This window comes from Crinia signifera, chromosome 4, assembly GCF_055691185.1.
Source record: "Crinia signifera chromosome 4, ASM5569118v1, whole genome shotgun sequence".
NCBI classification, from domain to species: Eukaryota; Metazoa; Chordata; class Amphibia; order Anura; family Myobatrachidae; genus Crinia; species Crinia signifera.
In genome coordinates, this window is record NC_139220.1 from 277,052,720 (window position 1) to 277,065,918 (window position 13,199).

At 41.8% G+C, this 13,199-nt stretch overlaps 1 protein-coding gene across 2 annotated transcripts; it reads right to left on the reverse strand.

Annotated features, from left to right (window-relative positions):
* Positions 1–706: 706 nt before the first annotated feature.
* C4H2orf68 (chromosome 4 C2orf68 homolog) lies at positions 707–13,096 on the reverse strand. Of its 2 annotated transcripts, none has more exons than XM_083184654.1 (4): positions 12,868–13,096; positions 11,791–11,906; positions 8,779–8,924; positions 707–3,005 (listed from the first exon to the last, which is right to left on the reverse strand). In XM_083184654.1, exons 1-4 carry the CDS (start codon positions 12,990–12,992, stop codon positions 2,883–2,885), a joined length of 510 nt encoding a protein of 169 aa, XP_083040780.1. In that variant the 5' UTR covers positions 12,993–13,096; the 3' UTR covers positions 707–2,882. The 2 variants fall into 2 exon arrangements, with proteins under 2 accessions (XP_083040780.1, XP_083040781.1); XM_083184655.1 differs by having other exon boundaries at positions 12,892–13,069.
* Between the last annotated feature and the right edge of the window lie 103 nt (positions 13,097–13,199).

Here is a 13,199-nt window from a genome sequence, read left to right on the forward strand (position 1 = left end):
CCCCTAAATCTGATGGTGAGATATCTAGAATGAGAAAAACCAACCTGGTATAGCCTTTTAATTGAGTGCAAGGTTAAAAATATAGCAATCTCATCCAAAATCCCACACTCCATTACATGTGCTAGCTGGAATCAATGTCAGAGTTTTTTGCCTGTTTAATTGTTATACCAAAAGGAATATCCCAGACTATCCAAACAGCTTTTGCGTCAATTGTCCAATTATTTTTGATCGCTTCAAAAAATTAAGAGGGTGAAATTCCTAAACCTTTCCTCCAATGTCAATGGGAATGAGTTGATTGTTACATAATAAATATGGTTACTAAAGGCACACTACAGTACCTTAAATAGGTTTTGGTAAACAGCTAAAGTGTCAAATTGTATATATATGGACCTAACTATATAGAAGTACATTTGTTTTGGTCAGACATAACCTTACATTTCACATAAACAGTATTAGAAATACTATGCAAAGACATAGCCTGGTACTCACCTATCCCCATTCATTACATAGTGGCACTTATACTTCTGAATAAAATAACTCACATTTAAGCTGTCCATGTTGGGACTGCAGATATACTTACTGTCATTATTGTAGATCACTTGGTGTCTTTTAAACATATTCCAACAAAATGTATTTTCCTACAAACCCTGCAATATAGGTGTTATAGAAAATATTGGAATGCTAAATAATCCACATAACAATCCCAGCTGTACAAAGTAACTGATTTTATTCACACAGTACCTATACATAAACTTTCCTGAGAACAGAATAACGTTTTCTTGAAGTTTGAAGCTTACATGTTCACTCCATGTTTTCTGTTGATTTGTAGAACAGTATTACATTTCTTTTTAAATGTATCACATATGAAAAGTTCTGTAATACTGGCCAATTACACAATATTATAACCAACACTGATACAGTTTAGTTATGACACACCAATGACAATAGGCTCCAGGAGGTTTCCTAACAACACTGAAGTTCCCAGGCAGCAATGGCCTGAGGAGAGGGAGAGACTAAAGCTGGGTACACATATATACAATCCCTGTTTCTTGCAACCGTTCGGCCGACCGTACTCCCGTCGGACCGTCCACAAACAACAGCCAATCACGCGCGTACACACCTGTACAATTTTACTTACGACGTCCGATGTACTCCCGTCCAAACAGTCTCAAGAGAAAGATTGTACCACCGTACACACTCTCCCGATTTGGGCTTTTGACACGATATATATAAACATAATTATCATAATGGGCTGGGTTAAGGGCATACCAAAACAAAGGGGCGTGATTACAGAACCTAAACAACATATATAGGTGGACCACTATAAAGACGGGGTACGCGTCAGCCGGCAGGTTGACTAGGGACAGATACGGCAAAGTGACTAGGTAGTCACTTTCCGCATCTTTATAGCAGCCGGCAGGTCATAGACGCATCACAGAGTATATGTTCCGTCTATGTGTTATGTGTCTAAGCTTTTAAAGTAGGGATGGGGAACCTTCAGCCCTCCAGCTGTTGTTGAACTACAACTCCCAGCATGCCTTGCAACAGTTGTAGCAGGCAACTTAGCAAAACTGTAACAAGGCATGCTGGGATGTGTAGTTCCACAACAGCTGGAGGGCCAAAGATTCCCCATCCCTGTTTTAAAGCTTCCATGTGCCTAGCTCCACACACTGTACCCTATTGTGTTTCCAGTGTCCCCCATGAAAATACACTTAAACCATCACAAATCCTAAGATTATCTATAATACTCATAACAAAAAGTCACTTTAGAGGTATGCAGCAATAGTAGACCGTTAAGCTTGGTTTGCAGGAGACAGGTTCTGGCATCTGCTACTAGGTATTTAGTATTTGGCTGCTGAAAGTAATATTGTATAGATATATACATACATACATACATACAAAAAGCGTCATGCCTTAAACCAACGTACATACGGTGCTACTAACCTCCATGCTGAGCACTACAAGCACAGATCGCTCAGCACACAACCATGGGTGCAGAGTGATTTGACACTGTCAATGTTCTCTGGTGAGAGAACAATGGTGAGGACTAGATTTATACTGCAAGCAGTATAAATCTAATCTGTCGATGACAACGTGCTTCATTTCTAAGCAATCTAGTCAAATCACTTAGAAAAGGGTCTGAAATCACCCCATGTGTATGCCCCTTAAGTCTTTATTCAGCCTTACTATGATCTACCTTCGGTATACAAGGATGAGGAAATCATACTTGAAAATGGCACTTTCAAAAGAATTTCATTTTTGTTCTTAGCACTGTGAGCACTATGGGATGTAGGAATAGGCAGATTAAGCAGGTTCCCACTCTTCTCTCTTCAATGCTTATGTGGAGATTTGACTTGTTAAACAAGCCTTGTGGTTTCAGCAATGTGTATTATTTCAGCTGTTGCAGAAATACATTTCCCAGCAGGCCTCTGCAGAGTCTCTGATCTTCCTCTGCATGGTATGACCACCCTTAGTTCATTTCAGGGAATCTTGGGTCAATGATAAAATACTGTCAGCGAAACAATAAATACTTACAATAAAGAGCAAAAAAAGTCACTGCAAAGTTAAAACATGTAAATCCACAAATGGTACGTAAGGCACTACTGCACCAAAGCCCCGTTTCACCCAAAAGTGGTTGCAGTAGTTCATTTACTGCACTCGTAGCAGGCAATACAAGAGGGCATGAGGATATTCTTCACTGCTGGTGAGACAGCCACCTTTCTGACTGATGCAGAGCTATGGGTTAATAATATAGGTTCTCCATACTATATGGCCACATTTCATCCGGTTGTCCCTTTCATTTTTCACAATCGAAAACAAGACAATACCCAGCCCTGTATAATAGTTGAGCATTTACACTGAACTATATGGGGGAAAAAAATTCAGCGGTGCACTCTTCTCTTGGTGATTTCCTCCTGAATACGTCTTTTGAGTGCCTCCTTCATCCTGGCTTCCAGCTGGTTTTGGACTGAGATTTTTGTTGCTACTTGTTCAGCATCATCATCCTACAAGTACAAAAAAAAATATATATATATATATTTTTTTAATTAATTCTGCTGTTTCTCTACATATTCTAGAACAGTAAGCCCACTCGAAGCAAAAGCTTCAAAAGCTACTTTCTGTGTTTGAAACTACATCTCTTTCTCTATCAAACATGCACACTCACTGCCAACAGATGGCAGTGTTTCGGAGACAAATGGACACTATTTATTTATTAAGTTTCTTATATAGCGCAGCATATTCCGTTGCGCTTTACAAAGGAGACAGTGATACAACAAACGGTATTTACAGACAGTCAAAATGTAGGAGGGCCCTGCTCGCAAGCTTACAATCTATAGGGAAATGGGTATTGATACATAAGGATAGATACTGTATTCTTTATTGCATCAATTCCACCAGAATGCAAAGTTCCGTGACTGGTTCTGGAATTTGATAAGCTTGCCTGAAGAGATGAGTTTTTAGGGAACGCTTATAGGTTTGGAGACTGGAGGAGAGTCTTATTGTGCTTGGGAGGGCATTCCACAGGGTGGGAGCAGCCTGAAGAAAGTCCTGCAGTCAGGAATGGGAGCGAGTAAGGAGTGTGGGTGAGAGACGCAGATCTTGAGAGGAGCGTAGAGGTTGTGTTGAATGATATTTTGAAATAAGAGAAGATATGTATGTTGATGTAGTATGGTTTATGGCTTTGTGTGTAAGTAAAATAATTTTGTATTTAGTACGGTAGAATACAGGTAACCAATAGACATTATATACACATATATAAACACACACTACATGTCAACACACAAACATCAACCCATGTGTGTTTTTTCAACGGCTCATTCCAAAACAATGATTTTTAATATAGTCAGTTTCCCCATTGCTGCTGTAAACACTTCCACTACATTTGGGAACCAGGCTGAGGGCATTCATATTGCACTGATGTTGGCCGAAAATGATTGGCCTTCAAACTCCCTTTCAGCCCAAAGGTTTTGTATTATGTAGAGATCAGAGATTTGTACTGGCGAGACTAGTTCTGCCATATCAAAAACTTTGTGGTCGGAGACACCATTATGCTGAAACAGGACATGGCCTCTCTCCAAACTGCTGCCAGAAAGTTAGAAACACATTTTTTTTTTTTTTAGAATGTAGAATTGTATGCTGTGGCACTAACATTTCCATGTGAAGGCTAAACCAAAATGAAAATGGTCTGGGATGGTTTATTTCTTCAAAGAAAAATACATGGTGCAGATGCACACTCCATATTATTAATCAATAATAGAGGCTCTTGGTATATTAATTGGCCAAGAAATATTTGCCCACCAACCAGCTTCACGGTGGCCTCATTTCTGGTGGGTCCCTAATACTAAGTTTGAATCTGGGGCGCGGAACCCCGAAAAGGCCGGCATAGGCCAGTCACCCCAGGGCAGCACATAAGTGAAAAACTAAGCTAAAGGTGTATTAATAAGAAAGTAGCAGAAGCTAGAGGTTAAAAAGTGAAGTGCTAGAAAGTATAATATATTAGTGGAAAATAAATAGTGCTAAATAAATATTAGGGTGTGCTACCCTGAAAGCAACTCAGCCACACCAACCCAAGGGGAGCCGCGCCCCAAATCCAGATATGTATGTACATGTATCTTGGGTGTGCATTCAAACCCCCCCCCCCCATAATCGTTTATTTCTTGTAAGCCAAGCTTTACCATACACTTCAGACAGGAAGCCTTCTCCCTGCATCTACTGCCACTACAGCTGAGGTTTGGAACAGTGCATGGTGATCAGAGACTTGCATACGGCTGCTTGGCCATAGAAAACCAAACCATAAAGCTCCAAACAGTTCTCGTGGTTGTTCCTTTTAGAGGTAGATTGAAACTCTGTAGTGAGGATAAACTAGTTGATACATGCTAAGTACTTGGAGGCCTCATCCTGCGACCTGTTACTTTGCTGCTCCTGGACTTTTGCAAAATCACCTTAACAGCATCAGCAGGGAAGACATTTGAGAAACTGACATGTGGGAAAGATGGCCTCCTATGTGCCACGTTGAAAGTCACTGAGATTTTCAGTCTCATTCTACCGCTAATGGCTATGGTAACTGCATGGCTGTATGCTTAAATTCCACAAGAACTACAGATTCAGAAATCATTGCCCCGGTGTTCAAGGCTGGACATGCATGACTAGAGTATCTGAGTGTTTCAAACTACAGCCCTCCAGTTGTTGTGATACTAAACATCCCAGCATGCCTTGCCAAAGTTTTAGCATTCCCTAATAGCAAAATTGTGGCAAGACATGATGGGACTTGTGGTTTAACAACAGCTGGAGGGCCATAGTATGGACATGCCAGCTCTAAGGCATTGCCATAATATTCCCCCAAGTTAAGCAGACATATTGAAAATTTTGCCCTGATGTGTTTTTTTTTTTTACAAGAGATCCATTGAAGATTACCAGATGGGTGGGTGAGTTTAGGAGTGCATCCTTCACTACTAAGACCCAATGAGTTCTAATATTGTTTAATAAATTCCCTTACTCCATTCTACATGAATGGAATGATCCCGAAGGACGATTTCTATTTTTAACAATCCCTTTACCAGGGGAAACTATCACTCCAGCAAATGCTTATGCACCATGGTTCCGAATGAATTTTTGGTACTTGTGTATTATAGCGGCGCCCATCGCATCGCATACCATAAGGCATACGATGGTATGCGATAACGCGCGATGTTGTACAATGGAATTTTAAAATTGTATGACATTGTATATGGCATACAATGCGATGGGATGCGATAAAAAATTGTATGAGCACCCTAATAGGTGCTTACAATGTTAAATGCACCCCCACGTCACTCCCCACTATAAACGTGAACCCGAAGCGTGGCGAGCCCGCGAGGGGCGGCGGTGCACATCCTACGACCTTTTCATACCCCCACTACGTGTGGGTGTAAGCTGTAGACAGCTCAATTTCTGGTGGAAGCAGAAAGTGCAAACTGAACTGGCTGCACTTTCTGCTTCCACCAGAAATTGAGCTGTCTACAGCTTACACCCACACGTATCTTATCCACTTCACTACTGAGCATCGGATATTGTGGATCTGGTCATCAGTACTACACAGATCTGGTCGTCAGTACTTCAGAAATGGGATGGTCCTTTAATAATTAAGACATCTTATACCTGCACCAAAGATAGGTGTACTAAGAAGGCCGTGGACATCTCATATACCTGTGGACACTTCTACCTTACATTCAAAACATCGGATATCTGAGATCCAGAATTTACCCAACTGATGGGGAGGCCATAACAGCCAACACCTACTGAACTATTACACCTCAAAAGGTGTTTAATAGAAGGTTTTGGATATTCCATACACATTTGAAGCGTTCCAATATTATACTAATTGTAAAACCCCTGATGTAAGACGAAACGCGTCGGATAATTGATGTCGCATTCCGAAAAGGAAACAATGTCCATATGTGGATCTTCTAATAAAGCATTCTGGTTTTAAGATCATACATTGTATTGGGTCACTGTATCATGTACCAGTATTATTGGTGAGAATTATATTAGGTGGTGAAAGCGCTCTCTATATTTCTTGTTCCTATTTTCCATTTTTGCCTCCCACTGGTTTATAGAGTAGCTGCTCACATTAAAGGGCGCACGTATATAATATTATATATATATATATATATATATATATATATATATATATATGGAGAGAGATTTGATAAACTGCGCCCTGAATGTCAGTCAATAGTATACCAGTATATAACGTCCACTGTTAAGTAAAGCAGGGGATAATAGCACCAAAGTTCACATGAAACTTGCAGCTACTTCTTTCTCTGTATGGAGATCCCTGGAATCCACAGGGCAAAAGGATCTAGAAGGAGGCAGAAAGAAGGCGCTTCATGGTGCAGTATTTTGATTATGAAAATTTATTAAGAATAAAAATTCCAAGGTACAATTAAGCAAAGACTCGTACCATGTGTAAAAACACTGTGGACTGGGTACCACAAGGCTTAGGTTATTAAAACCAAAGGCAAACTGCTCACACTGTACCGGGACCTTGGTAACACTCGAAACGCTGCAGAGCTGGCTTGCACGGAAGCGTATGAAGGAGAACCACGTCCAGGGAACCAGTGATCAGAGTTGAAGGAGCGTCGTAGGCCACGCCCTGACGCGTTTCGTCACTGCGGACTTTGTCAGAGGGCGTGGCTACTACGTGCGCTCGTCTAGAATATAAGGAACTATCCCTGTCACTCAAGACCAGGTAAGTAAGCCGTATTGGACGGCGCAACTAAGAGGGCGGGTGGGTGTGACCTGCATAGATCAGATGGCATAGACAGAAAAACATGTTAGCATTAGACACCGCTAGTAAGCGGGCGGGTACCAGTGTGACGCGTCAGCCAAGTGACGCAGGCCACTGGGTGTGTCATCCATCGTCACAATGACGCGGACCGGGAGTGTTCAAATAGTATTGGACACCGCTCGCCTGAAGGCAGGTAGACATATAACGCGTCATCTAAATGACGCGAACGGAAAAAATACAGTGCGGTATTGGACCCCGCAAGTCAAGGGGATGGTGTAAGGATTTACGTCACTCAAGTGACAGGCAGGAATATTAGCCATACGCTGCCGGAGGCGGCCATAACTAAACCCGAACCAGAGCGGTGCTTGGCCAATGCTACCATGGTGACAAATATAAACAAAAACACATATAGTGTATCTTGTACGACTAGCCAATGGGACATATCAAAACAATTTGAGAACTTGATCTCTGTACTAAATACGAGCGACATACAATCAAATATGAAAAGAGGGCAATAGAATTAGCCCTGACGTGGAAAAAATATATTAGGTAATATAATAAATAAAAAATATATAAATAAAAATCTAATGTACCACTGGTGCGGATACTTTGTGCGAGCAGTTTTACCTCTTGGATTGAAGTATAAAAAACACTCAATTAACATAAAATCACATCACAAGAAAACAGCACAACAAAACATTCCAGATCGGCTAGCTAACATACGTTGATCTAGCTAAAAATCTCATATCAATTACTCCCAAACCCAGGAAATAGGATTTCTAAATCAGGAACAAACACATATGAAGCTATGTTCATGTGAAGCATATCATAAAAAACATCATAAAAATAGCCTAATTGGTTTTCAAGCTACATAGTTCATTCATATAGCATACAAAAATCAGCCACAATTATTATACACATGAAAAATATATACACATAACCACATTTCAACTCAACCTGAGGCATGAATAATATAGAGCTGATGATCAATAAAAGATAGCGAACTTATAATTCATTTGATGTTAACCGATACAGTATACCAATACCAAACCTAGTTTATAAACGGGGTTATCTCATACCCTTCAACTCTGATCACTGGTTCCCTGGACGTGGTTCTCCTTCATACGCTTCCGTGCAAGCCAGCTCTGCAGCGTTTCGAGTGTTACCAAGGTCCCGGTACAGTGTGAGCAGTTTGCCTTTGGTTTTAATAACCTAAGCCTTGTGGTACCCAGTCCACAGTGTTTTTACACATGGTACGAGTCTTTGCTTAATTGTACCTTGGAATTTTTATTCTTAATAAATTTTCATAATCAAAATACTGCACCATGAAGCGCCTTCTTTCTGCCTCCTTTTAGAATATATATATATATATATATATATATATATATATATATATATATATATATATATATATATATATATATATATATATATATATATATATATATATCTCAAGCTATTGGGTTCAACAAATTTCCCCACTTGAAACTGCAGGCAAAATAACATACCTCATACACAATAATGGATGTGATTTCTCCTCCATCTGCCTCAAACTCCAGGCAGAAGAGCTGATTCCCAAGCTGCTCCGGGTCTGTACTGGAATCACTTTCACTCATCCCATCATCAACCAGATCTGAACTGCGGTGCCCGCTACCTGAGGAAGCACAGGAACATTCACTGAGATGTGATATAGAACACAAAGTACAACATATGCTAGATTGGGCCAGATGTATAAAGCCTGGATAAAGTGGAAGGTGATAACACAGCAGTCAATCAGGTCCTACCTGCCAAGTCACAGACTGGGTTTAAAGATGACAGTTAGTGACTGGCAGCTGCTTTATCACTTCACCTGGCTTAATACATCTGCCCCATTGTGATAAAAGTATTTTACATAAGGGAGAATAATGGACTTGTTGACCAAATAATTTGCCACCCACCCTGACACCTCTGCCAGCATTACTGTTGCAATCTATAAAAATAAAAAGATAGAAAATCTTTAAGTTATAGCAAGTTACTGCTTTACTCTTGGTCTAAGAACTCACAAAGGAGATATATATCCTGGTTAATATATCCTGGTTGATGCGTATTCTCTCCTAAGGTGAGGGACCATTGGCAGGAAACCTTATACATCTGCTACCCATATGCAGCTATGTCTCCTCCCTATACTCCTATTCCTTACAGCGCTATAGCCAGTCTTATTCAAACAATTCAACAGACAATGGGCGGTATTCAATGAGCCTGATTCGCCATGTTTTTATGGCGAATTTGTGCTGTTTGGCAAATTTTTTACTAAAACGGTGAATCACCCTATTCAATGACCAGATGGCAAATACATTTGAAGGTTTTTTTCGCCATGATTCACCGAGTAGCAATCGCTATCTTTTTATGGTGAAGTGGAATGCGAACTTTTAAAATAAAGTGTTTTGTTTTTTACATTTGGTGTCAAAAAATCAGGAATTTTATTCTGAGGAGGGGCATGCTATTTTTATTCATGTTCTGTAAGCACATGAATATATATTTAATTTAAAAAATATATATATTATTTTTTTTTTTTTTTTACACTGACCAGCCAGCAGGGGGCGCCGGAGCCGAGCCATTCATATATTCACTTCACCCGATCATTAGACATTCATGATCGGGTGTAGTGAATATGCCCGGTCCCCTGCTGGCACCCCCGGGGGCCAGCCTGTGCTGCCTGGCACCCGGGGAGCCCACCTCCCCCCCACAAACGTTGTGGGGCAGGCAGGGAGACTTCCATCTCCCTGCCTGCCACCGTCCTCAGGTTCCCTGCGGCGTTCGCCGCAGGAGCTCATATTCGCCGGTCAGGAGCAGCGAGCCCCTGACTCGTTGAATACCAGAGCCAGCGAGGCTCCGAAACGCGGCGACCCATGGAAAATGTGCAGCGAATCCTAAACAGGATTCGCTGCACGTCGCCGGTATTCACATTGAATACCGCCCAATATCTGATTAGATAGTCATCTCATTAGGGGATATGGTCACTAGGTTGACAGTCAAAACGGTCGGCATGGGGGTTTTTCACTTTTTTTGTTGAGCCGACAGGCAGCATTTCATGCCCTACCGTCCACTAGGGCAAGGATGGAGAACCTTTGGCGCTCCAGATTTTGTTGAACTACACATCCCATCATGCCCTGCACTATGGCGTGGTGGGAGAATAAAATAGTGTGCCCGAAGCATGGTGAGCCATGCGAGGGGACGCAGTGCACTTTTTTATTGTTCATGACAACTGTGTTCAGGGCATTCAGGGCAAAAAAAAAGAAAAACCCTATGTCGTCCTTTTGACTGTCGACCTAATGCTTGTGTATACCTAATGACCTGTCGACCTAATGTATGTCTATCCAATGATCCCATTCCATCATTAGCAAAAAGTATTATTTTACAAGCAACGTCAGCAGGTGTAGAAAAAGGACTAGAAATATTGCACTTTAGGTAGAACACAACATATATTGTTTGCTCATAAGCCTGTACAGCCTAGATTAGATATTTCTAGCTTCATTTTGACATTAGTCCCTTCAATAACTTAGTTGATCAATGGCCAAAGTACAGCACTGATGTGTCCTACAGTTTCAACTGTAAAAATAAGTGTGCTGAAGATTAAAGCAGAGATATACTGAAAACAAATCCATAACATAGTTATCAAGGACAGGGCATAAACTGAACTAAGAACTCACATTGCTTTCCTAAGTAGTACTTCAAAAGTTTTAGGGTGGCAAGAAATCATTCCGATCCCTAACAGGCAATGGAAGGTGCGCTGTGCGGGAGACAAAGTATTTCAGTCCAGATCCAGCGGTAGAGCGAAGGCATCTGGTATAGGAGAAGAGGCCAGTAATACCATTGTGTACCAGAGCGGGTAACTTTGAAGAACATAAAAATTGGATTTTATTAATAAAAAGGGATTATCTGCCAGTTGAGGTGGTGTACACACCGAAGAAAGGGTTTGGTTTTCCACCATGCTGCATGTTAACAATTAAGAACCAGAGAGCAGAGTTTTAGGCCACAGAATTAGGTAACAGTCCATCACAAATAGCCCTCATCTACAATGGTGAGTATTCAATGCCGGTGCGAGCGGCCGGCGAGGGGGTTAAACTGCGAGGATCACAGAAAACCAGTGATCCTCGCAGTTTAACCCCCGCGCCGGCCGCTCGCACTATGCAACGTTCCGGGGGAATCCTCGCAGTCACAGAACGGTGAGGATTCCCCTAAACTGCGAGAGCCGCGGCTAGTGCAGCAAACTCGCTGTAATTAGCCTCGGCTCTCGCAGCTTTTGGAGGCACATTCGCAAATTCCCCCTCGCTCAAAAAACGGAGCGAGGGGGAATTTGCGAATGAGGGGGGTCAGTTGAATACTGACAGGGTGAGCGGTGACTGCGAGCAAAAAGTCCTGTTGGCAGTCACCGCTCACCCACGGCATTGAATATATGCCAATGTGTGTAGATGAACTTGAGAAGTATGCTCACATCATAAAGTGGTTCCTGTATAAACTTCTGGTATTACCAATCTCACCTCTCTGACGTGGGTGATACACCTGGAGGTCTGGTTTCTTGGGTCGGGAGGGTCCAGGAGTGTACCTTTTCTTCTGTTTCTCTTTAGCCTGCTTTACTTCCTTGTCATAATCATCTCTAATAAAAAATAAATTATATATATTTTAAGTGTGGCAATAAAAATGTTTAACAATTTCAAATACTAGCTAAATATACACCAACAACTATAAGCCTGGCTCAGAGTAGTCCAGCTCTTCACGAACTTTTTTGAATATGGGTACTCTAGAACCAGAATTGTTTTCATGGAACCCCTAGGTAAATAGTTTCTTCTGGAGAATATCAGACAAATCAACAAATATTACATTAAGTAATTTGTGTTTAGGTCACCCTTAGGTTCAATTATATCAGGAGGAACAAGAGTTTGCCCAAATAATTAAGTCACAAGTACTTTGTTTGCCTGTTGCATTAGGCATAAATAATTTGAATTGGTCCTGGACAACTAACCCAGGCTCCCATTTTGGGAACCACCGGAGTAACATTGAACCTATAAGATCTCCTGCAGTGTAAATGACCCAGATAAGGTTACTGCCTATCTATTTAAATCTCAACTACCCAAAATGGTTATCCTATTAACTAAATACAATATAATAAATTATGGTTATAACCATGTATACTTTTTTTATGCTAGAAAATTATCTAAGCCTTTTTTTTTTTTTTTTTTTTTTAATGTACCCATTGAGTCTCGCAACACAACAGGCAGAGTATTCCATAATTGAACTGCCCTTAGTGTGAAGAAACCCTTCCCTTCACTGGGTGTTGAATAGTCAATTACGCATTAGGTGTACACAGTTGTATTAGACACCACCATGGGATATGGTGACCAGAGGAGCATAGACTGCCCATATGCTGCAGAGGCCAGGCTAGCAAATGGGAGGAAGGGTAGCACAGTGGTTAGCATTGAAATCTCATAACATTGGGCCTAAAGTCATCAATCCCCAGTTCTGACCGGTACCCCTAGTTACGGTGTGGCCCCTCAACACCCTCCATCCACGCCTTGCTGTGCTTGAAGCCCCCTGACTGCAATCAGTGCAACACACACAGAGTGACTCCCGAGATCTCCCACCGAGCTTTCTGGTTCCGACGGATATGATGGACGAATCCGTGGCTCATGTCCAGACGCCCGCCAGGCCCGGCTTTCCCACGCCGTTCCGTTTCCTCCTCCATGCCCCGCGCCCCGGCCGGTTCGCCTCCACCCCCCGACCGTAACCGTCCCACTCAGTCTCCCCCCTGGGCCTGAGATTTAGTTAAAGATCGCCCACTAAGAGGCACTCGACGCGTTGATTGGTTCCTGTGGTTGCGGCTAACGCTGATTGGTGACTCGTACACAACACTCTCACGCAATCAGAAACCAAAATATTTCTGCGTGGCAAG